The 22,472-nt window shown below is 37.5% G+C and overlaps 1 protein-coding gene across 1 annotated transcript; it reads left to right on the top strand.

Moving 5' to 3' along the window:
- Nucleotides 1-983: 983 nt before the first annotated feature.
- On the top strand, nucleotides 984-22,081 carry LOC148864014 (extra-large guanine nucleotide-binding protein 3-like). The gene is made up of 8 exons (XM_088974338.1): nucleotides 984-2,358; nucleotides 2,458-2,595; nucleotides 9,437-9,541; nucleotides 9,634-9,819; nucleotides 11,515-11,689; nucleotides 16,729-16,973; nucleotides 20,714-20,883; nucleotides 21,059-22,081. Exons 1-8 carry the CDS (start codon nucleotides 1,300-1,302, stop codon nucleotides 21,636-21,638), a joined length of 2,658 nt encoding a protein of 885 aa, XP_088830464.1. The 5' UTR covers nucleotides 984-1,299; the 3' UTR covers nucleotides 21,639-22,081.
- The last annotated feature ends 391 nt before the right edge of the window (nucleotides 22,082-22,472 follow it).

Here is a 22,472-nt window from a genome sequence, read left to right as displayed (position 1 = left end):
GGTCTGGGAATTATTAAGGCAATTGGTTTCGTTTTACCTCAAATCCGGTCCTTGGTTAGAAATTATTGAATCGATTAATGAACCATTGACTCGAGCAATCGAATCGTCGACCTATTCGATTCATTCAACGGTTTTGACTGTTTTTAAATTTTAATTTATTTTGTCAAAATGTGATGTTCATTAGGATTGGACAATTGAACCATCAACCCAAAAATCGGTGGCAATAACAATTTGGGTTCTGAGTCATTTTTTAAAACATTGCTCTGAAAGAATTTTTATAAATTCTAGGCCCTATTTGTCTCTCTAAACCTAGTCACTATAGTTTGTACATCATCATGCTTGGAGTGCCTAGAAAGAGAGAGAGTACCAATAACATTGCCTAGAGAGAGAGAGTACCAATAACATCCAGGTGACACCCAGGGTAGAGAAAGGTGGAAGAAACCCCTTAGTTTTCTCCAAATAATGATAGTAATTCTATAAAAAATAAATAATAAAAGAAAGTCTTCCCCAAATAATGATTAAATAAATCTTTGTGAAGAAACCTTCTCCAAAATATGTTTGAGGATTTATCAACATATCCATTTTTCAATGTAATTGATAAAAATACACATCCCATTTTTTCCGTCAACAACAACAGGGTACATCTCTACTTGGAAAAGACCAACAAGCCACTGCTAGTTGCCATACAGACAAAACAAGTCAAAACACACACGGCCAGGGGTGTTTCCGTCTTTCAAAGCACGTGACCTTTCTGCAATGATTAGGTGTGTGCCCCTTTCTCAACAACCGGATGTGCCCAAATCACTCCCTTTTATAAAAACGTGGAAACCAGACGTTACACTCAACAGGGAGATTTACGTCATTTTATATGATCCTCAAATGTCAACGGTCCCGGTACCCTAATCACCAAATCCACGTCATGTTTTCGTTTTGGCGATTGAGTCTGTGACGTCAAAACTAACGGAACCTCCGTTAGCCATTCCGTCACTCTGTAAGTTGAAGTGTTGAACTACTGTGACAATTTGTTCAGACCTTCTTTAATGGCGTCCTACGCCCTTTTGAGTGGCCTTTTCATGGATTCTCAGATCTTTCAACGCTCATCCCTTTCACTCTCTTTATCCTTTCTGCCTTTCTAACACCACTCGTTTTGCTTTCTCTCTTTTCGGTTCGCAGAAACCCTAGCTTTCTTGCTTCTTCCTCGTCAATGGTGGACGTGAAGCCGTCATGTTCGAGTCTTCTAAGGCTCAGCTTGCGTGATCGCCGCTGAGAAAGCTTGATTGAGTGTTTACGGGCGCGACAATGGCGATTGAGTCAGAGGGGGAGAAGAGGTGGGAGGAGGTGCTGCGGAGAATGCTTCCTGCGGGAGCTCCATTACCGGATGAAGAGCATCTCGATTACTCGATCGCGGTCGAGTACCACGGCCCTCCGGTACCCTTCGAGGTCCCCAAGGTTGAGCCTTTGGACATCGACTCGCTTTCGATTCGGAGCTCTTCTCTGATTTCTGTGTCAGAGTATGCTCCAGTTGCTAAGGTGGTTGCGCCGATTATTCCGGTAGCTCCAAAGGCTTCGAGGTTTAATAGAATTCTTATTGGAGGGGGCAGTGGGGAATCGAGGAGATCTCCTCAGGTGGAGAGCCCGAGGTCGTCTGTTACGAGGACGCGAACTGAATCTCAGGGAGATGAGCCAAGAGAATCAGACTTTGGGGATGAAGGAGCGGAGGAAGCGTCGAGTCTTGGGGGGTCGTCGTCTGTTCGAGAGGCGAATTCACCGACAAGGTCTCCTCTCGTTGGTTCGCCAAAGGCCACAGGTGCGGGGCGGCGAGTGGCGTTCAATACTGCAGACGATTGGGGAGATGAGGAGGAGGAGGAGGAGGAGGAGGAGGAATTACCTTCTACTAGGTCTAGTGTTGTTGACCAGGCAGTGGCCCCGGCTGTGGTTCAGCGGAAGAAAAATGTCTGTAGTAGGTGTGGGAAGGGGAACAGGTTGAAGGAGAGGGAGACTTGTCTGGTATGTGATGCGAGGTATTGCAGCAATTGTGTTCTGAAAGCGATGGGCTCGATGCCGGAAGGCCGGAAGTGTGTAAGCTGCATTGGGAAGCCGATAAATGAGTCGAAGCGATCGGGTTTGGGGAAATCTTCGAGGATGTTGAGTAGACTGTGTAGTCCTTTAGAGGTTAGACAGATAATGAAAGCAGAGAAAGAATGCTCTGCGAATCAGCTTCGACCTGAGCAGCTTATTGTGAATGGGAGGCCTCTTAGACAAGAAGAACTGGGTGATATTTTGGGTTGTGCTTATCCTCCTCAGAAGCTGAAACCTGGGAGGTACTGGTATGACAAAGATTCTGGACTTTGGGGAAAGGTGAAATTAATTTATAATTTTACAATATGAAACTGTTTGTTCCTTTTTTTGTCGTTTAAATTTAGTTCATGAAACTTATATTTAAAGATTGGATCGCAGGAGGGAGAGAAGCCTGATAGGATCATAAGTTCAAAATTGAACGTCGGAGGAAAGCTACAGCCAGATGCAAGCAATGGAAATACACAAGTATTCATCAATGGGCGTGAAATCACAAAGATAGAACTCAGGATGCTGAAGGTAAAGTTTTAATGCAGAAACAGAAGCATGTCCAAAGGCCAAAAACATACATACCTCAAGCAGAATCAAAACTTTGTTTTGGCTTCTAGGACTGCTAGTTGTTCTCCCATTTGAAATTGCAAGTAGTAAGTTGGTCTATTCCTGTAATGATGTCATGCTTGGAATCTGTACAAGATGTGTGCGAATGCAATATGCTCTTCAAGATGTACAAAAAGATTATCATGTTTGAGGCCATTGCTTGGTGCAAATGGTGAAACCTTGGGCTGACAACTGTGAGAACATGACTTTGAGTCTCGCAGCAGCCACATTATGCTCAGCTCAACTCAACTAAGCCTTGTACCAGGTATATGAGGCTGGCTAGATGAATCCTGTACCTCCAATTTCAGGATCTATGTCCATAAAAGTTTGGTATAAGTTTTAGTGCTGGGTGCCAACCTGATACAAACCTCCTATTTTTGGGGCTTAGTTCAACCCACCTCTCCCAAATAGATTGTTGGCTTTGAACCCTCTCCAGGCCAGTCAAGAGAGAATTCTCTACCGGCCCAATAAGATTTTTCCAACTCAGTCGGTTAGAATAGGTGCTTTTAGTAGATTAAAACTTAACTGGATAGAACGCTGCCATGGCTATTAATTTTGGCACTGCAGAAATCTTTTCATTCTATGCCATCCAACATACGTTGAAAGGTGGAGTTATGTAGGTTCTCTGCTCTGCTAAATCCATGAAAATTAATGTGACCAAAATCAATAGTTTAATGTCTTGCTGATTGATGTAAAAATTCTTTTGTTTGAGAAAGGCAACTAAGTCATTGAAAAGAGAGGATGGTTAATGAGCTTTGCAAAAAGAGTGACTACATCCCCATCCTTGACAAAATGACTAAGAAGGAAAATAGCCGTTACCATACAAAAGGGCCCTTCCTAGCTAAACTATCAGCCTCAACACTTAGATCTCTGGGAATCCATTGCAAAAAAAGTGATGAAGGAACTTAAGATAACTTAATCTCATTAAGTGCACCAATCCCCATGGTCTTAAAGCTATTAGCCCACCTAATAGCATTCGTTGAGTCACCCCTCATGGTTAATGCATGAGGTTGACTAAGCTTACCAGTCCTAGAATGAATAAGTAAGATCATCAACTTCGGCTGCGGCAATATCAGCATATGGCCCATGGACATGCAAAATGGGAGAAGCATTAGTATCTGGAAAAACTCAACATCCATGATAGGATGTTTAAGTTGCAGGTTCCAGGACAAACCACCTTCACCTGAGAGAGGAAATCAGATATGATGACATTCTTACAGGAACAGAGCTGAAGAATTTGTGGGAATGATAAATTCATATGAGGATTACCTCATCATATATCAGTCCAAATTTTGATTTTTGTTCATTCCCTACCCCAAGCCTAGCCAAACAAATAAATAGAGGGCAGGATTTAAGAATACCTTTTCAAGGACATTAGATTGAAAACTGATGCAGAGGGAGGTTGTTGCCCCACCTGTTTGAGCTCATCCCATATTTGCTATGAATAATGGAAGTCCAAACACTTCATTACCTTGAGGTATCTCAACTGCTACCTTCTAAGAAGAGCCATGCTTCTTTGAGAACACACTCCAATTCTAATCCCTTCTACGTCTTTCATTTGCAGATTGTCTCAATTCACCATATATCCCTTTCTTTGCCCCTCCATCCCATAAGAGGATTCTTTGAATCTGCTTGCTGCAATGCTGCTTGGACCACAAAGCCTGTATACTGCTTATATTTATATATATATTCCTTTTAAATGAATTTTATTTTACTAGGAAAAAAAGTTATTTGTCCTAGCCTGATCAAAACTGGTTGAAGACATGCCAGAGGTGTTAAAATGAAACAGAACTCTGTTTTTTTTTCTTTGTCTAGTATTGATTTATTTAAAGTTCCTCGGAAGAAAAAATGCAGTAGTCTGCTGCAAGTTGATGTACTTGTTGAACTTAATAGGTACTTTATTGGTTAATCAGGAAACATTCTACTAATTGAGGAAGTGTCATATAATATTAAATTTTAATGGCTATTACTGGTTAATTAGGAAACATTCTACTAAGTGGAATTGGGGTGGGGGAGTGTATGCGGTAGGATTGAGAGGGCAAGAATCTAATATAGATACATGGGAGATGTATAGATACTTGAGGCACATAGTGGAGGTGTATAGATGCTTGGGGTGAGGTGCTAAGAAAATGCCTGGAGGTGCACAGTGGAGGTGTGCTCGAGGTGTACACCTCCAATATAGAGGCATCTGAGGCCTGCACTTCTGTTGCACTTTATATAGGTGGCATACACCTCATATGCTCTTATCTTTCAAGCTGTTTTTCTTAATAATAAAAATGATATAGATAGGAGTGGAGGAACCATTTTATCCTTGTTCCCCATTATATATTAACACAATACATAGGATGAAAACCCTCCAAATTTATTTATTGTATTATTTTAGTAAAATGTATAAACAGAAGTGGGTTAGTGGGGGCACCATAACTTGTTTATATTAATGTTGTGGGACTTATGCGAATTATTAATTTGAAATTTTGATTTGTTTTTTGCTATTTTGCAAGTGATATATTGATGGCTAATGATACTTATATGACATTTAATGTGTTGATATTTTAATTCCATATTTAAAAGTGATGTTTTTATTGTTAGCAAATATAAATTTGGAAATTTCTAATTTCTCATAAAATTTCCTATTTTTTTCTGGAATATTTACTGTATTTTTAATTTTTTTAATCTTATTGTAATTAATTATTATTGTAATAATAATAATAATAATTATTATTATTATATCATAAGCTGCTGAGCAATGTTAATAAAAAAGAAAACTGGACTTTTCCTTAGTCTTTATAACATGAATGCATCTATAATATTTGATGAGATAATGAGAGTATTATAGATGTGATTATAGGAGGAGATGGTGTTTCTTTGTTATTGAAAATGGTAACTTCATTAAATAAGGGATTTCAAAGTACAACTGTCAATCCCTGGTGAAGGGTGTTGACCCCAAAAACATTTTTATGATTACAGCACTGCCCAAAACAAATTATCCCTGACAGTCCCTTGTTTTGCTAAGGTATCAGCTAGCGTGTTAGCTGACCTTCTTGTCCACTTGAAGCATACCCCAATCTCCCTTGTTATACAAAGGATTTCCCTCACCATCTGTTTATGTTTCCAGACCTCCAAGCTACCTGACTGCATCCACCCAATTAGCAACTTAGAGTCCCCTTCTATCTCAATTTGGTGTAAACCCAACTGTTTAGCAAATCTTACACCCTGAAGTAGATCCATTACTTCAGCTCTCAATGAGCCTCCCACTCCTATTGGTCCCAAAAACATAGCAATTACTCTACCTTCTCCATCTCTGGAAACGCCCCCTATGCCAGATGGATCCAGATTGCCTATAGAACTTCCATCAAAGTTCAACGTTACCCTTTGTTGTGTTGGTGGGGACCAGAGTTCCTGTACATTATCTTGTCCTTTGATGAGATAATGTATTTCCTATTTAGTTTAAGAGGTATGTTACAAGTTTTTTTTAGGTTAGAAAATTAGGGGGTGCCATCATGGTTGAGGAAGTTGTACAAAGAATTACATTTATTTTTTCTTACCATATAATAATCAAGCATAATATGATAGTAATTACTTGACTAATATTCTGGATAAACATTATTGTACCTCAATAACCACATTTATGCCCATTCAAGTGCTAGGATCATAATGCATTACTATTACTTTTCTGACATTTAATCAATTTTGATTCTTTAATAATGACTAAGCTGGATTTTTATTTATTTATTTTTTACAATGGTCATCAGAACTCTGATCTGGTACATTTTATTCAAAAACTATTTTAGCCTCTTAGTAGAAATGTCACTTCAAAACTCTCTCTCTCTCTCTCTTGTAATTTTTTCAAAAGTTACAGAAGAATTTTGCCATTTGTAATATATAAACAAGTGCATATAGAGATGCACTAGTTAAGGCATGCGGGAGGCTCCATAATCTTTCTATTTTTTGAAAATTTACACACTAAATCATAGTTATCCACCACAATATATGAAAAAGGGTTGGGGTTTTAAAATCTGAGGAGACAAGAGATGGGAAAATATTGTAAGTAATAGCATCTATTATGCTATTTACTTTGAGGGTGAAAAGGAGACAATTTTGAGGAGAATCAGCTGTTGAACTAATAAATAAGATGGTATTTAATGTACCATTTACTTGAGGGCAAAAATGTGGAGAATCAACAATAATACCGTAGTTGTCAAGGACTATAAAAGGAAAAAAACATAGTTCAGAAGGCGGTAAGGCGAAGCTAGGTGATAGTGAAAGTGCGTAGTCATCTGCCTAGGTAATGGATTTTGATTAATATGTTAATGCCTTAGTTTTTACATAGCATATGAGCATCTATATTGAAAAAGAAATAATATTTGATAAATAACATCAACTTCCATGCCAAAACATAGAAAACTTTCATAAGTTCATATCTGGGACAGAATGGCATTTCAAATCTATTGATTCAAATATTAAAAATAAGGGTTCGACTATGATATGGAAAAGATATGATATCTGAAAAACTTCTGACCAGTCAACTGGAGTCATAAACGTGGTAGCCAATCAGGTGTTATTTATCAAAATTCATGGGTGGATTTTGATTGGTCAAAAATCTTCCCATACCATATCTTTTCCGCATCATAGATTTTCCCTAAAAATAATATTGTAATGAGACATTTAATAGATCATGGAGCAATTGTAGACCAAAACTATTAACAAATTAACCAATTAAACAACTCAGTGATCCAAACATGCAGCTTATGGCAAGTTAGGATTTTGGAAGCAGAGATGACAAACCTGATTGGATGTAAGATTGTGATTCTCTTAGTTTCTTATCTCAATGCCTCAACCTTCTTTCCACATGGTGATTTTAAGCTCAATATCCCCTTTTTATTGGCAAAAAAGGTAAAAGGAGTTCTTAGAGATGCTATACCTTAAAAGGTTAAGTTCTAAACTGACAAGATGGAAAATAATGAAAAAGTGAAAGACCAATAACAAAGTGGAAGGGAAAGAGCTGCTGCTTGCTTCACAAGGAAAACACAACAAAAAAGTGGAAAAACTAAGAGAATGAGGGGAGGTTCTGTTTTCAACAGTTGGAGGAGCAGGAGGAGAAAGAAACACATTATTAAATATACATATTATGATAATGTGTATCACAATCACAAGTTCAGAAATCAGGACAAAGATACCACTTTTTGTATTAGGTAATTAGATATACCAAGGGTCCTGTTGAGATTATTGGGTAGATTTGGACTCTCATTTTGTTTAGAGTTCTGGCACTTTGTTTTTTCATGTATCTCATCTTCATTTTCATACGTTAATACAATATAATTACTGTTATGGATCAAAAAGAAATGAAAATGATAGATTACAGAGTTGCAAAACAAAGTGATGAAGCTTCTCTTTCATTTTTTAAAAATCTCCTTTTTACTGTAAAGACCTTGTCCTTTCTCAATGCTGTAAGTGGATGAAAGTCTCCTCGGTTGCATCCGTTTTGCACAATTATGGAAAATGAAAAGAAATTTATTGTAGTTTTACCCTAGAAAAAGTATGGTGGATTCTCGCATCAGAATGTTCACCTATAAGTAGCAAGGGGCAAATAGGGAAGTGTTGTTTTGGGCTCAGCTGTAATGTTTGTTTTTTCTTTCTAGTTTCCTTGTAATCTGTTGGGAGAAGCTGCACAGCTGTAATGCTTGTTTTTTCTTTCTAGTTTTCTTGTAATCTGTTGGGAGAGGCTGCATCTTGCGCCTCTCCAAGGGCTGTTGTATGAGTTTAAAGTTCTCTATTAAGTTCTGAAGTAATAAAATTTTCTTTATTCATAAAAAAAATGTTCACCTATAAGTATACATGAATTCCTGAAATTCTGTTAGTGTACAATCCACCTATCAAAAGAAAAAAAAACAATCCACCAAAGGCCATGATAGGCCCCAATTAACCTTACGTATGCCAGGAAGAGGAAAGGTCAACAATCAGCTAAGCGGGGGAAATAATTGAACAATTAATCACATGGGGGCAATTATAGCTGGAGGGAATAAGGAGAGTCTTGGGGCATTTATAGCTATGTCAGTTATGAAAAAAGAAGAGTTTTGGGGCATTTATAACTAGGCCAGCTGGGCATTTATTAGAGGGAGTCAGTTATGCTATCAGAAGAGTATAAGAAGGGGCTTTGGAGGATAGGAGGTGGTATGTTTTTCGAGTAAAGAATATTGTGAGTGTTGGGAGAGCCGGCGGTCTCTCGAAGAACCGACCAACTGTTAATGTTTTCTGCTGAATGAATACTAGTCTCTTTTGTTGATGTTCGAGTGTGTGTGAACGCTGCTGTAAGTCTGTGAACTGCATGTCAAATTTCTGGGTCATATCAGGCCATTACCTAATGTAGGTCCCAGCTATATGGGGTCTTGGGAGGGGTAGACTGGGTATGGTCCTAACCTTTATGTATTTTTCACACAACATGGCTGCCCACAGACTTATACTAGTGTTCTCATGATCCTATACCTTTGCCCTCCTCACTCATGTTCATATATCACATTTAAGTCTTCATTTTCTTATGAGTGTATTGTCTCTTTGGGACTTTGGGTTTGATATACAGTTTCAATGTCTGGTCCCTCCTATATGTTAAATCTCCTGAGTGAAGCAGCCTGTGTTTGTATTCATTTATTAAATGTGCTTTGTTGTTTGCTCCAGGTGAGATCTTTTATTCTGTCTTCGTGCCACTGATTTGGTCCCGTTTTCCATTTGCAAATTTGATGCATGATATCATTGACTTTAATTTCAGTTGGCCAATGTGCAATGCCCCCGGGATACTCATTTTTGGGTATATGATGATGGATCTTATGAGGAAGAAGGTCAGAATAACATAAAGGGCAATATATGGGGAAAGGTATAATACTATCCATTCGTATAAATAACATTGATTGGGTTCAATCTTGAAACATTAAATGTAACATTTGCAGTATGACCTTTGCTAGACAGGCATCAACTCGATTCATTTGTTCATTATTCTCATTGCCCGTGCCACCTGGAAATGCTCCTGGACAAAGAGAAGATGCAACTACTTTCTCAAGTAGGTCTGTGCCTGAATATTTGGAACAGAGAAGAGTCCAGAAGCTTTTGTTACTTGGTTTGGAAGGTTCTGGAACAAGCACTATCTTCAAGCAGGTTTTCTTATCCTCTTTCAATTATACTTCAATTTTCTGCTATTTTACAGGAAATCATATATTATTTTCAATATATTTCAGGAGTATTCTCTCTTTCTTTTTACTTTTTTTGGACAGACCTAATGGCGGCGATTATGAGTATGTAAGTGTAGAGCTTAATGTTTTCTTTGTTGATAGAGAAAAGAAATGGGCTAAAAAAAGACCCAGTCCCAAGACCATGGGTCGCAGCCCATATTTGCAGTCCACATGCAAGACAGCCCATGCACTGGGTCCATTCCAGCTGTATTGGCCAGTTCAAGTGGGACCCATGGAGATTCTCTCAATTAAAGATTTGATTTGATATCATATCAATCAAAGATTTGGTAGAGATTGAGAAAATATTTTAGATTTACTTCTTTCCTTATTTAGTTACATTCGATTCGGAAGATAATTATACTGTAAATTTCAAAAAGATTGAATGCTCATCTATATATATATATATTATTGTAAAAACTGTTTTTTTTTTTGATAAATAACATAAATTCCATTAAAATAGTGAATAGATACAAGAAGATCCCCTTAGAGGCGCGAGAAGCAGCCTCTCCAAACAGCAAATACACAAACTACAACAGAGAATTGTAAAAATTGTTTGAGATGATGAATGAATGAATTTTGAATTTCCTGCAAGTTTTACTCCAAAACCAAATTTTATTTCATGAAATCAACTATTCTAATTGCAATTACAATGACTCCATTTATGGATGTAATATAATAACTTGATGTCCATTTAGAGACTCCAATTTGGACTGCACTGAGTTGTTTTACAACTTCTAACTATTTCAAAATTAAGACAAGCCCAGAGGTAGACACTCAAAAGACTCTAACTCTGAAACAACTCTAATAACTAATTACTAATCCTACTATCTAGTAACCATGGTAGGATTAGTAAGGTACATTAATATTACTAAAAATAGTAAAGTGTGATTTCACTATGTACTTATGTAGTAACTATGAGAATTATTATAAATGGTAAGTCTGAAAGTCACCATAAATAATAACTTTGGTTTTTTACTAATAAAGTATTTTCTAGGAGACTTAAAACCTTATTCCTAAGACACATACAAGTACAAAATAAATTTAAGAACTCAAAAAATGCTGATAGTCCTGTCTTCCGAGAATTCTGAAATTAGTGTAAGGAACTAGTAAACTTGGAATAAAAAAAAACTGGTTTATTTCTGCATGGATTATTTCCTTTCTTATGTATCTTCATCAGTGGACTACCCTTGTATTTGGCTGAAGAGGTATGGATATAAACCTGGCCACCTGGGAAGTATATACAATTGTATCTGTAAGAGCAGAAGCATTTGATCTTCCTGTGATACTTATGCTGTTCCAACTATTTTGACTTTGGATTCAATCAATAACTATTTATTTGCATCAGTCATCATTGTTGTTAAGGTGTCAACAATTCCAATTGCACTGTATTTATAATTTAGAATTTGGAGAACATTAACTTTCGAATCTTTAATAGAATTTTATAGACTACTCATAAGTCATATCCACTGAACATAGTCTCTGTTCCTTTTATTTATTAGTTTTGATTTCTAATACATCACAGGTTTATCTCAGAAGGCTCATTTTTATTTACAGAGAATCTTTTTTTGTCTATTATTGGGAATTACTCCTGGATGTGATTTGTTGCTTTTTCGTGGAGCAGGCCAAGTTCTTACATGGAAGCTTTACTCCAGAAGAGCGGCAGAATATCAAGCTTATGATACAAAGCAACATGTACAGATATCTTAGCATATTGCTTGAGGGCCGGGAGCGTTTTGAAGAGGAGGTTTTGATGAGAAAAAAGGATACTGCATTAGATGCTGAAGATTCTGACCCAGGTTTCAATAGAATATTCTTTCTTTTCGTTTCTCCCTTCTGGTGTTTGCATTTTCTATTTTATTGACTAATTCAGTGCAATCCCTTGGTTGAGCTGAAATATCTATACCACTGGTGCTAATTCTTTTCAGTCTTCCATTGTGATGTTGCATGGGTCACTCCAATGTAGGTTGGTAATCTCAAGTTGACCTGCACTGGACGTGTGGGAACCAACGACTGATTTTTTTTCCATCTCTTATGAATCCAATGAGTTTATGATTTTGTCCTGAGTTGACCTGTTTAAATGCCAAATTATTGTACATGCAGTTGCTTCCATAAGTCCCAAGGAAACAAAAAAAAAAAAAAGGAAAGGGAACAAACTGCAAATATTTTTCATTCAACAAAAAGATACATATTGCATAAGAATGGAACCAGCACTATACTGAAACTTACAAACAGGTTTATTATACACATAGAACATTGGGAGAGAAATGACCTGAAGCTTGCTTATCAAAAAATAACAAAAAGACCCGAAACTTAGAGAAGAGGAAATACCAGTTTATCATTTTACCTTGATATCTTACATTTATTAGTTTACAGCTCCATACAAAATTCTGGGAGTAATGGAATCCATCTAGAAGGCCTACTAAAACAATCAACTTCATCATATGTTTTAAACCATCCAATAGAATGTTTGTATCATCATCATCATCCATCACCTAAGCCTTATCCCAACCATATAGGGTTGGCTACATGAATCCTGTTTTGTCATTTTGTTAAATTAAGTGCTTAATTCATTTCTTACTACTTCAACCCATGTCCTGTTTGGTCTGCCTGCCCCTAGCCCTTCAAATTGCAGCAGATCTTTCTTCTTAGGGGTGCTGTAGATGGTCTTATGCACATTGTCAAATTGGAAATGCTCCTAGGTTCCTTTGAATGATTTTGTTTCTGCCCTATCCTTTCTAGTTTTTAAATTCATCCATCTGAGCATACAAATTTCTGCCCCACATCCAAAAGAATGTTTGTATCATGCTTTGATATTCGATTTATACTGTTGCCAATAGTATTATTCATTTTAAATCAATAAAAAGCAAGATTTTACGTACCAAAAGAGAAAGCAAGCCTCAAATCCTAGGACCATTTGAGCCATCTCACATGCAACCAACAACAATCTGGGAATCATCTCCATCTTTATTGCTCGCAGCTAAGGATTCATTAGTCTGAGATGTTGGAACAGAGCCATGATATTCTCAAGTAGAGTTTCCAACTCTAATTGAAGCATAACAATAGAATTATCTCACCCCCTTGACTTGTCTAAACTCTAGTCACTCCTTAAAGTCTCAAGTTTCTAGTAAATCTGTCAGAATTGAACTTAACAACTCATTTGGGTTTTTTTGGACAAATCCTGCATAACAATGTCTCTAGAAGCTATTTAAATATCGCTACTTGTAGTCATGTTAATTTATTCTTCTCTAAGTTCTTTTATCTGTGTCTTAATTGTTTTGTATTTTTTTTATTGGAAACAATTACTTTCATTGATAAGTTAGATCAAGGAGTACAAATGTTAACCACCCATGACAAGAGTGTTTTTTTTTTGATAAATACCCACAACAAGAGTGTTGCCCCCAGAGTTTAATCTCAAGGATTTTTTTTTGAAAGGTAAAAAGAGAAATTTTATTGAAAAAGATAAAAACTGATTACAAGCACATAGAGGTGTTAAGATAACACCCAACCCAACTACAAAAGACAGACAACAAAAACGACGAAGGCAGTAATCGCCAAGGGACCACCTAAGACATCTCCCCACCACAATATATGTTAAACATCTTCAAACACTTGTTCTTATTCATCATCTTCCTCATTCCACTATACAACTCTATGAACAAATGTCAAACCTTGAAGTGAACTTTGAGAAAAGTTGTATAGTAGGAGTTAATTTGGGGGAGGTGGAGATATTTGAGTGTGTAGACATTTTGGAGTGTGTAGTATCTAATTGGCCCTTAAACTTACCTTGGTTTGCCATTGGGAGATAACCCTCAGAAAGGAGAGTTTTGGGATCTGGTTGTGGAGAGGTTTGAGAAATTCAAGTGGCTGGTGTGGGAGATGGAAGTTAAGATACTTTGGGTTAAAAGATCGACTAATTTCCTAGCTGACAGTTTAGCTAAACAAAGGGCAGAAAGGGATTCACTTTTTTGGGCTAAGTTGTAACTATAGTGTGTTTTCTTTCTTTCTTTCTTTCTTTTTTCTTTTCTTGAGGTTCTTTGTTGCTCTTTGAAGATAAGCGTGTTTGTCTTCCTATTGTAAATCTTCTTTTGATGAGTTAATGAAAGTGTTATTGATAAAAAAAAAAGTCTTGAGAAGAGGCTTGCCACATGGAAGAAAATTATCTGTCTCTAGGAGGGAGAATCACCCTAGTTAGGTTTACATTGGCTAACCTTCTGGTTTATTTTTTGTCAGTCTTTAAGGTCCCATCTGGGGCGGCTAGTAGGTTGGAAAAATTAATGAGAGACTTCCTTTGGGAGTCAGGGGAGGAGAAGAAGGACCATAGCTGGGAGTTTCTGTTGGAAAGCCTTTCTGGAAAGAGTTAATACAAGAGATTTGCTTCAAAATGAAAAACCCAATAGCTGTTTGTCTCCTCGCTGGTTTGTCCTCTGGATACCACTTACTAATTTCCTATCAGTTTGGTAAATTCATTTGGGAATGGTTTACTTCTATGTTTGGGTGCAGATGGACACCCCCATTAGATGTGCAAAGCTTATTCACTTCCACTCCTAACTGGTCAAGAAAAAGGGGTAAGACTATGTGGCGATGCGTTAGGGCTGTAGTTTGTTGGACTATTTGGGAAGAGAGAAACTCACGGATCTTTTCAGAAAAGGAGAGAAGTTTGGACTTGTTTGTTTGTAGATTTTTCTGTAGACAAGTTGCTAAGAAAGTGGAAGGAAATTGCAGAATCAGTTTCAGCTAAGAAGGCTTCAAGTTCTTGTTGGACCCCTCCATCGCAGGGTTTTACTAAACTGAACTTCGATGGCAGCAGTATGGGCAATCCATGGCCCTCCGGAATAGGGGGAGTTATAAGAGATGAAAAGGGGAATCTGCTAGCCATGTATTCAGGTCCAATTGGGGTGGGAGATTCTTTGAGGGCTGAGATACTAGTGGCTCTTGAAGGGGTACAAAGGGCTAAAGACATGAATATCAAGAAATTGATCATAGAAGGAGATTCTGAAATTGTGGTGAACTGGCTAAAGACATGAATCCATGGCCCTCCGGAATAAGGGGGAGTTATAAGAGATGAAAAGGGGAATCTGCTAGCCATGTATTCAGGTCCAATTGGGGTGGGAGATTCTTTGAGGGCTGAGATACTAGTGGCTCTTGAGTACAAAGGGCTAAAGACATGAATATCAAGAAATTGATCATAGAAGGAGATTCTGAAATTGTGGTGAACTGGCTAAAAGAGGACAACTCTAGGCTTTGGAAGTACAGCAATGAAAAAAAAAAGATTTAAGTGGCTGACTAAGGAACTCGAAATTCAATGTACATGGGTAAAGAGAAGGGCAAATTCATTGGAAGATGGTCTAGCCAGGCAAGGGGTGAACAGAAACTCTATGTTTTGGGCTGTGTTGTAATTGCTTTTTAATTTGGGTGTACCTTGGTTGTTTCTGGGAGTTAAGATTGTTTAGCTCCCTTGCTTTGTAACTTTTTATTCCATTAATAAAATTCATTGTTATCAATTAGAAAGGTGTTATAAGGGATGAAACAGGGAACTTATTAGCCATGTACTCTGGGCCGATTGGGGTGGGTGACTCTTTGAGGGCTGAGATTTTAGCAGCTGTTGAAGGGATTCAAAGGGTCAAGGAAATGAATATCAGAAAGGTGGTTATAGAAGGTGATTCGGAAATGGTGGTGAAATGGCTAAAAGAGGACAGTGCTATGATGTGGAAATACAGCAATGAAAAGAGGAAGTATAGGTGGTTAACCAAGGACATGGAAATTCAATGTACATGGATAAAGAGAAGCACAAATGCATTGGCTGACGGTCTAGCTAGGCAAGGAGTAAATAGAGATACATTATTCTGGGGTGTTTTGTAATCACTGCATGGTCAAAAAGTCACTTGGGTAGCTGGAGTTAAGACTTTTTAGCTCCATCCCTTTGTAAACCTAATTTTTATCATTAATAAAATTTCACTGTTACTGATAAAAAAAAATGTTATCAATTAAAAAAAATCATCTTCCTCATTCCACGCCTCTCCCTGCTACAACTAGAATCAGTTATCTCAAAGATTACAACACAACACAAAAAAGATTACCCCTTAGGGTCCCCTGCTTTTCCAAGGTATCAGCTAAACCATTGGCTGACCTCCTGGTCCATTTAAAGAGTGCCCCAACTTTCCTTGTCAAGCAAGAAATTTCCCTCATTTGCTGTCTTTAAGTCCAAACGCCAAACCTTTTGCTTGCAGCCATCCTATTAGTAACTTGGAGTTTCCTTCCACCTCAAGATTGTGGAGTCCATAAACCTTGAAGCAAGGCCATAATCTCATCTCTTAGTGAGTCACCCACACCTATTGGACCAGAATATATTGCAATCAACCTACCCTCCTTCGGTTCTTCCACCTCAAGATTATGGAGTCCACACCTATTGAAGCAAGAACCCTTAAGAAACTGTTCTGAAGCAATTTTTCTCCTTGTCCACATGATTACATGGGATTTAAACCATACTACTCAATATTTCCAACTATAGGGGTTTAAACCAATGTTACCTGGACACAGCAAGGACATTACTAGACAAGGTGTTTACACTAAAAATTAGGTATCCAACATGAAATGTAATCCTTGAACAGGTATCTGGGTATCATAGGTTTAAATGGTACATGATTGTCTAATGTTTGAAGTTGATTTTGTTTTACAATTTCATATTATAAATACATTTGATTTTCTTTTGCACTTCAACACCCTGCCTCCCTTGTGTAGATCTTTGTGAAGAAGTTAAAGCTGTTGGTACTTCAATTTATAATATAGAGGGTGGAAGGCATAGATTAATGTAGTGATGATATTTGAATGAATTCAGGAGAATGTGGAGCCAATGAAAGTAAGCAATGCATCTATTCAATTAACCAAAGATTGAAGCATTTCTCTAACTGGCTACTAGAAATTATGGCTATGGGAGATTTGGATGCTTTCTTTCCTGCTGCAACCCGTGAGTATGCCCCTGTTGTAGATGAAATTTGGAAGGATCCTGCTCTTCAAGAAACATACAAGAGAAGAGATGAATTGCATTTTCTTCCTGATGTTGCCAATTATTTCTTAGACCGGGTATGTCTAAAGATATTTCTTTCCTACATCTTTTAGAATAGTCATGGAAATTGTTTATGTTATTTCTCTCATGCTTATGTTTTATAAGTTGATGTTTGACTGAGGCATTTTAGGGGCCATTGCTTGGTGCAATGGTAAAATCTCAGGCTGATAAGCGTGTGGATGTGGGTTTGAGTCAGAGAGTGGCCACTTCGTGCAAGAAAATGCCGAAGATTAGGTCTTATCCAGTCCATACCTCCCAAAAACCCCGGATGCTTGGGACCAATGCCCTTTTCTGATTGGGGCATTTTATGCTTTTTTTTTCCTGACTAGACATTTTACATTGTTTAGGAGATGATTTATTTCTTCTTCTTATTATTTTTTTCATTTGTGTATTTACTTATTTGATCTTTTGATGTGCAAGTGGGAGTTCCTGGTAAGTATTTTAATGGGTGTAAAAGTTTGAAATCCAGGCTGGTAGATGCAGAATTTACCAGGAAGATTTCATCACCAATATAAGGTTAACCAGAAGATTAACATCTGCTCTAGTGCACCTCCATAACTCCAACCCCTCTTCTTTGGCCACCTGACAGAGGAAGATAAAAGCAAGCTTTGTATATCCATTATTGTTCACTTTAGTAGTAGATGTGCTAAGCTGATAGGCATAATCTGATTACTAGTTGGAAGTTGGGTAGACAAAGAATACGTGGACTGAACAGTGTTTGAGGCCAATCTTATGAGCAATACTATAATCAAATCACATTCTACATATCCTTCATTGAAAGAAATCCATGATTATTAGTACCCACTTTCCATAGTGTTTGGGGCCTATCAAAGGGATTGGGAGCCAAAATAAATGTCGGCCCAACCAAAGAAGTTATTGGTTGGTGATCACTTTTTTTGAGAAAAATAGTCTTGAAACTGAAAAGGATTAATGAGGAGCCTATGGTTTCATTGGAGATCAGGAAGGATACTATAGCAGTTAGAAGTTTCAGAAACCAGACAAAGCATTGAGATGTCTTGGTTTCAAATGTCTTTGCAGACTAAAAAGGGGGCCTATGGATTGGACCAAACAAGAATATGATGAGGCCCAAGAAAGCCTCAAAGAAATAATTTGTTTGGAGCTATCAGTTTTAGTTTATTGGGGTTGTGGTTGTCTTTGTTGTTTTTGTTCTAATTGGATTGGGTTCTTGGTTTCTTTTTTTTTTTTTAGTTTGTTTGGGTTGAAAGTGTGATTGGTTGACATTGTCTTTGAGATTTATTGGTTTGGGTTAATAGTTGGGTTTTGGTTGTTGATGCAATGTTTTTGTAGGAGAGTTGGGTTTTTAGGATGCTGTGTCTTCTTGTTTTGTTAGGTTTTGTTTTGGTCTGGAGGCTTCAGTGGGAGTTGAAGTTGTTTCTTTCTCTTAGGTGACTTCTGGTCAGTCTCCTTGTAATTTCTCTTTTTTTTTTCTTTTAATAAAATTTTATTTTATTACCAAAATAAAGTTCTTGTAGTGAAAGTGCTACAGTGTCTAATTTGTGATGATGTCAACTGATCCTTGTCTTTACCCAATGATCAGATCTAAAAGTGACCAAATCAATTAGGCCATCCTTAGTTCCAGATCTACAGAGAAGATTCTAGCATTTCTGCCTTCCCAAATAGACCTATAGTGCAACTGCTCTAACACTTCACATAATCTTTCCCCTCTTGGTTGGAGAGAAGAACAAAGGTCTAAACAGATGATCCACCCCTAGTTATAGTGGTTTCTCTAACTTGTGACCAAACAAAGAGAAGAAATGCTCCCTTATCTGAAATGAATTTGTAGAAATCCCTATCTTACAGTTTGCTGATGACACAATGCTCTTTTGTAATGCTTCTAAAGAGCAACTAGAGTTTTTGATGGCAATTTTGTGGTGGTTCGAGGCAGTCTCAGGGTTGCATCTGAATATCCATAGAAGTGAATTGCTGACAGTGAGAGAGGTTCCAGATTTACAAGAGTGGGCAGACTACTGGGATTTCAAGGTAGGTAAGTTGCCAATCAAATATTTGGGATTGCCTTTAGGGGTTAAATGCAATGCAAAATCTATTTGGGAACCTATAGTAGAGAGGGTGGAAAAGAAACTGGTTGCATGGAAGTCCAAGTATTTTATCAAATGGGGGTAAGCTCACTTTAATTAAAAAAGTGCTGTCCTCACTTCCAGTCTATTTACTATCCATGTACCCAATTCCAGCTGGGATGGCAGTCTTCATTGAAAAGAAAATGAGGGAGTTTCTATTGGAAAGGCTGGAATGACAAGAAGAAGATTCACTTAGTAAGCAGTTTCAAAAAAAAAAAAAAATCTTAGTAAGCTGGGGTAGGGTTTGGAAGCACAAGAAAAACAGAGGTTTGGGCATCAGAAAACTGAGAGATCTTAATATTGCCCTTCTTGGCAAATGGTTTTGGAGATTTGGGCAGCAAGAGAATAGCCTGCTTTCTTGGTGGTCACAGTTTAAACTTGAAACAGTTCAGAGTTTGGTTCCTTTTTATTTTGTAAATCTAATGCTGATGGGTTAGTGGCTTAGTTTTTGTAAGACTCTCCCTGTTATAGCCTCTAGTTGTACAGGGTTTTTCTTTAATGCAATTCATACTTTACCTCTTCTCAAAAAAAAAAAAAAGTAGGAGATTACTAAGTGGAAAGTGCTTTTATCAGAAATACAGTTTGGGAAGATGATATACTACTAGAACCAAGGTGCTTTAATGAGGCAATAGAAAACACCTTTATGTCAATAGCCTAAACTCTTTGTCCAAGGAGTCAAAGAAAGCTCCACCCAGCTTATCAAAAAAGCATATATAAAATAAAATAAATAAATAAAGCTCCATCCAAAAGATTTGTAAGGTCAATAGCCTCAACAGCTTCCTTATATTTTAGTCCTCTCCTAAAGCCAATGTTCCAAGAGACTCCTGTTGTGTAGAAGCAAATGAAAGAAGAAATAGAACTATCTAAGGAATTTAAATTGCAAATTAACCTTTCCCCACCAAAAATCTTCCCAGAATCTAAATATAGCCCGTGTAGAAGACTCAGTGCACACAAGAGAGAAAGGCTGATAGAGCTAGTAGCTTTCCAAGGAGAGGATCATTGCATCAGGCTGAAGATTTTTATGCTGGCTGCAAACCTGACAAGTGACAACCTCCTCTATCCGGCCTAAGGATTGCCAGTGTCAAAGTTCCCAGCAGTTTTTTTATCAATCAATAAAAATCATAGCAGTTTGATGTTTAATTCTATTTTCAAAAGCATTGCATTAAATAGGAACAGAAAATGATCTCTCATTTCAAATAGGACCAATTCAAACTGGTTTGACTGTTAAAGCTTTTCTTAAATGGTAACATAGACATGGGAATGTGACAGAGTAGATAATAATTTTACAACCCAATAAATCTATCCTTTGGGATGGATGGGCTTTGGAAGTCTGCATGGGGTCTGGGTGTTCATATTTTCCCCATCTTTTTTTGGTAATCATATTTGCTCTTATGCCCATAAGAAGTTGATACCTATCACAAAATGATCTATATTTCTGGAAATGATTTTTAATTTTGGTCTGATTTTCTCTCTGTCTTAATAAAGCCAACATGTTAATGCATGCTCACACATGCAGCAATTGATGTAACGCTTACATGGTTTTTTTCAAAAAACAACTTTTCGCTTGTTCTTTTGGGGGTAAGGCTTTTTAGTTATCTTGATTATAAATGCTCTCATGTTGATTATCTGTTTCGATTGAAGCCAATATATTTGCTCTACAGGCCATTGAGATATCAAGCAATGAGTATGAGCCTTCAGAGAAAGACATTTTATATGCTGAAGGAGTCACCCAGAGCAATGGTGTAGCCTTCCTTGAATTTACATTGGATGGTCATAGTCCTATGTCTGAGATATACCATGAAAACTTCGAATGTCCTCCTCCACAGACCAGGTAAACCTCTCTCTCTCTCTCCTCCCCCCTCCCCCTCCCCCCCTAAAAACTGATAAGCAATCAACCGGTATCATTGTCATAAAATTGTTAACCAATCAGCTGGCATTCATCAAAATTCATGGGGGTTACGTATATTGTTCATTTGTTTTGTTTTTTATTTGCCCAACTGCCACAGGTACCAACTAATTCGTGCAAGTTCAAAGGGACTATATGATGGCTGCAAATGGCTGGAGATGTTTGAAGATGTGAGAGCTGTAGTCTTCTGTGTTGCCCTAAGTGACTATGATCAGTTGTGGTCCCATGGCATGGGTCCAATGTGCAATAGAATGATAGCAAGTAGAGACCTGTTCGAGAGTGTGGTGAGACACCCTTGCTTTATGGATACCCCCTTTATTCTCCTTCTCAACAAGTATGATGCATTTGAGGAGAAAATCAACCGGGTTTCTTTAACAGTTTGTGAGTGGTTTGGAGACTTCAGCCCAGTGAAGCCCCATCATAACAACCACTCCTTGGCTCATCAGGCATATTTCTATGTGGCAATGAAGTTTAAGGATCTCTATGCCTCCATCACCAACCGGAAGTTGTTTGTGTGGCAAACCAGAGCCCGCGAGCATAGCACAGTAGATGAAGCATTCAAATACATTAGAGAGGTTCTTAAGTGGGAAGATGAGAAGGATGATAACTATGGGATTGGTGGTGAAGATTCATTTTACAGTACAGACATTAGCTCCTCACCATATATTAGGCAGGAGTGACGGAGTGAGTTTCATTCTTTTGTTGCGGTAGTGGGCCTAGTTTTTCATGCTTACTGCTGTTTTGAGTAAGAAGACATCAATTATCTGAATTGGAGAAATCTCAGAGCCCATCTAGCATTATCTATTCGGATACAATTGATAAAGTCTGAAGCAGGAAACTGATTTGGCTGAAGTGTAACTTGTAAGGATGCTTTTCAGGATGGGGCCGCATTGGCTGGGATTGGCTGAGTATGTATGTGCTCGTGGTCTCAGAGAAAGCCTCTGTGAGCCAAGTTTGTTGGTGAGATATTATATTGCTCTGTATATTCTAAGGTTTATATTCTTTGACTTGAAGCTTGTTTTCTCAAATAAAATTATATTTACTTATGTAGTGAGAGTGCGGCTCTCATTTAAAGGGATACAGTGCTTTACTATGCTTATTTTCCTTCTTTCATCCTATCAAACTTTGAATGGGCATTTTAGTAGTTTTACCTACAAGGCAATGAAAAGTGCTGGAATCTCCACCCCCATAGTAAACGATATCGGTTGTAAATGAATTATTAAATGAAATTATGATGAAACTTATTCTCCTATAAAATTTATTTAAGTAAAGATATTATTATCCATTGTGACAAGCATGGATTTAGAATTAAATCAAATGAACATAAACAACACTCGTTAATGGTGAACTTGAAGAGATCATTCAAAGTTTTGCTTGTTTTGGTTCAACATCCTCCTGTAGATGGAAATGAAGCCAAATCGAGTATACCATTATTGTTATACCCAATTAAAGTTGGCCATGCTGTTGCAAGAGCTTTTATTTCTTAGTGCTTTTCTTCCATTGTATGAGACCAT

This window comes from Nelumbo lutea, chromosome 3 (genome assembly GCF_056320005.1).
Source record: "Nelumbo lutea isolate HS-2025 chromosome 3, American lotus-T2T, whole genome shotgun sequence".
Lineage (NCBI taxonomy): Eukaryota > Viridiplantae > Streptophyta > Magnoliopsida > Proteales > Nelumbonaceae > Nelumbo > Nelumbo lutea.
Note: the sequence above shows the minus strand (reverse complement) of the source record. Positions and strands in the feature narration are given on the sequence as shown.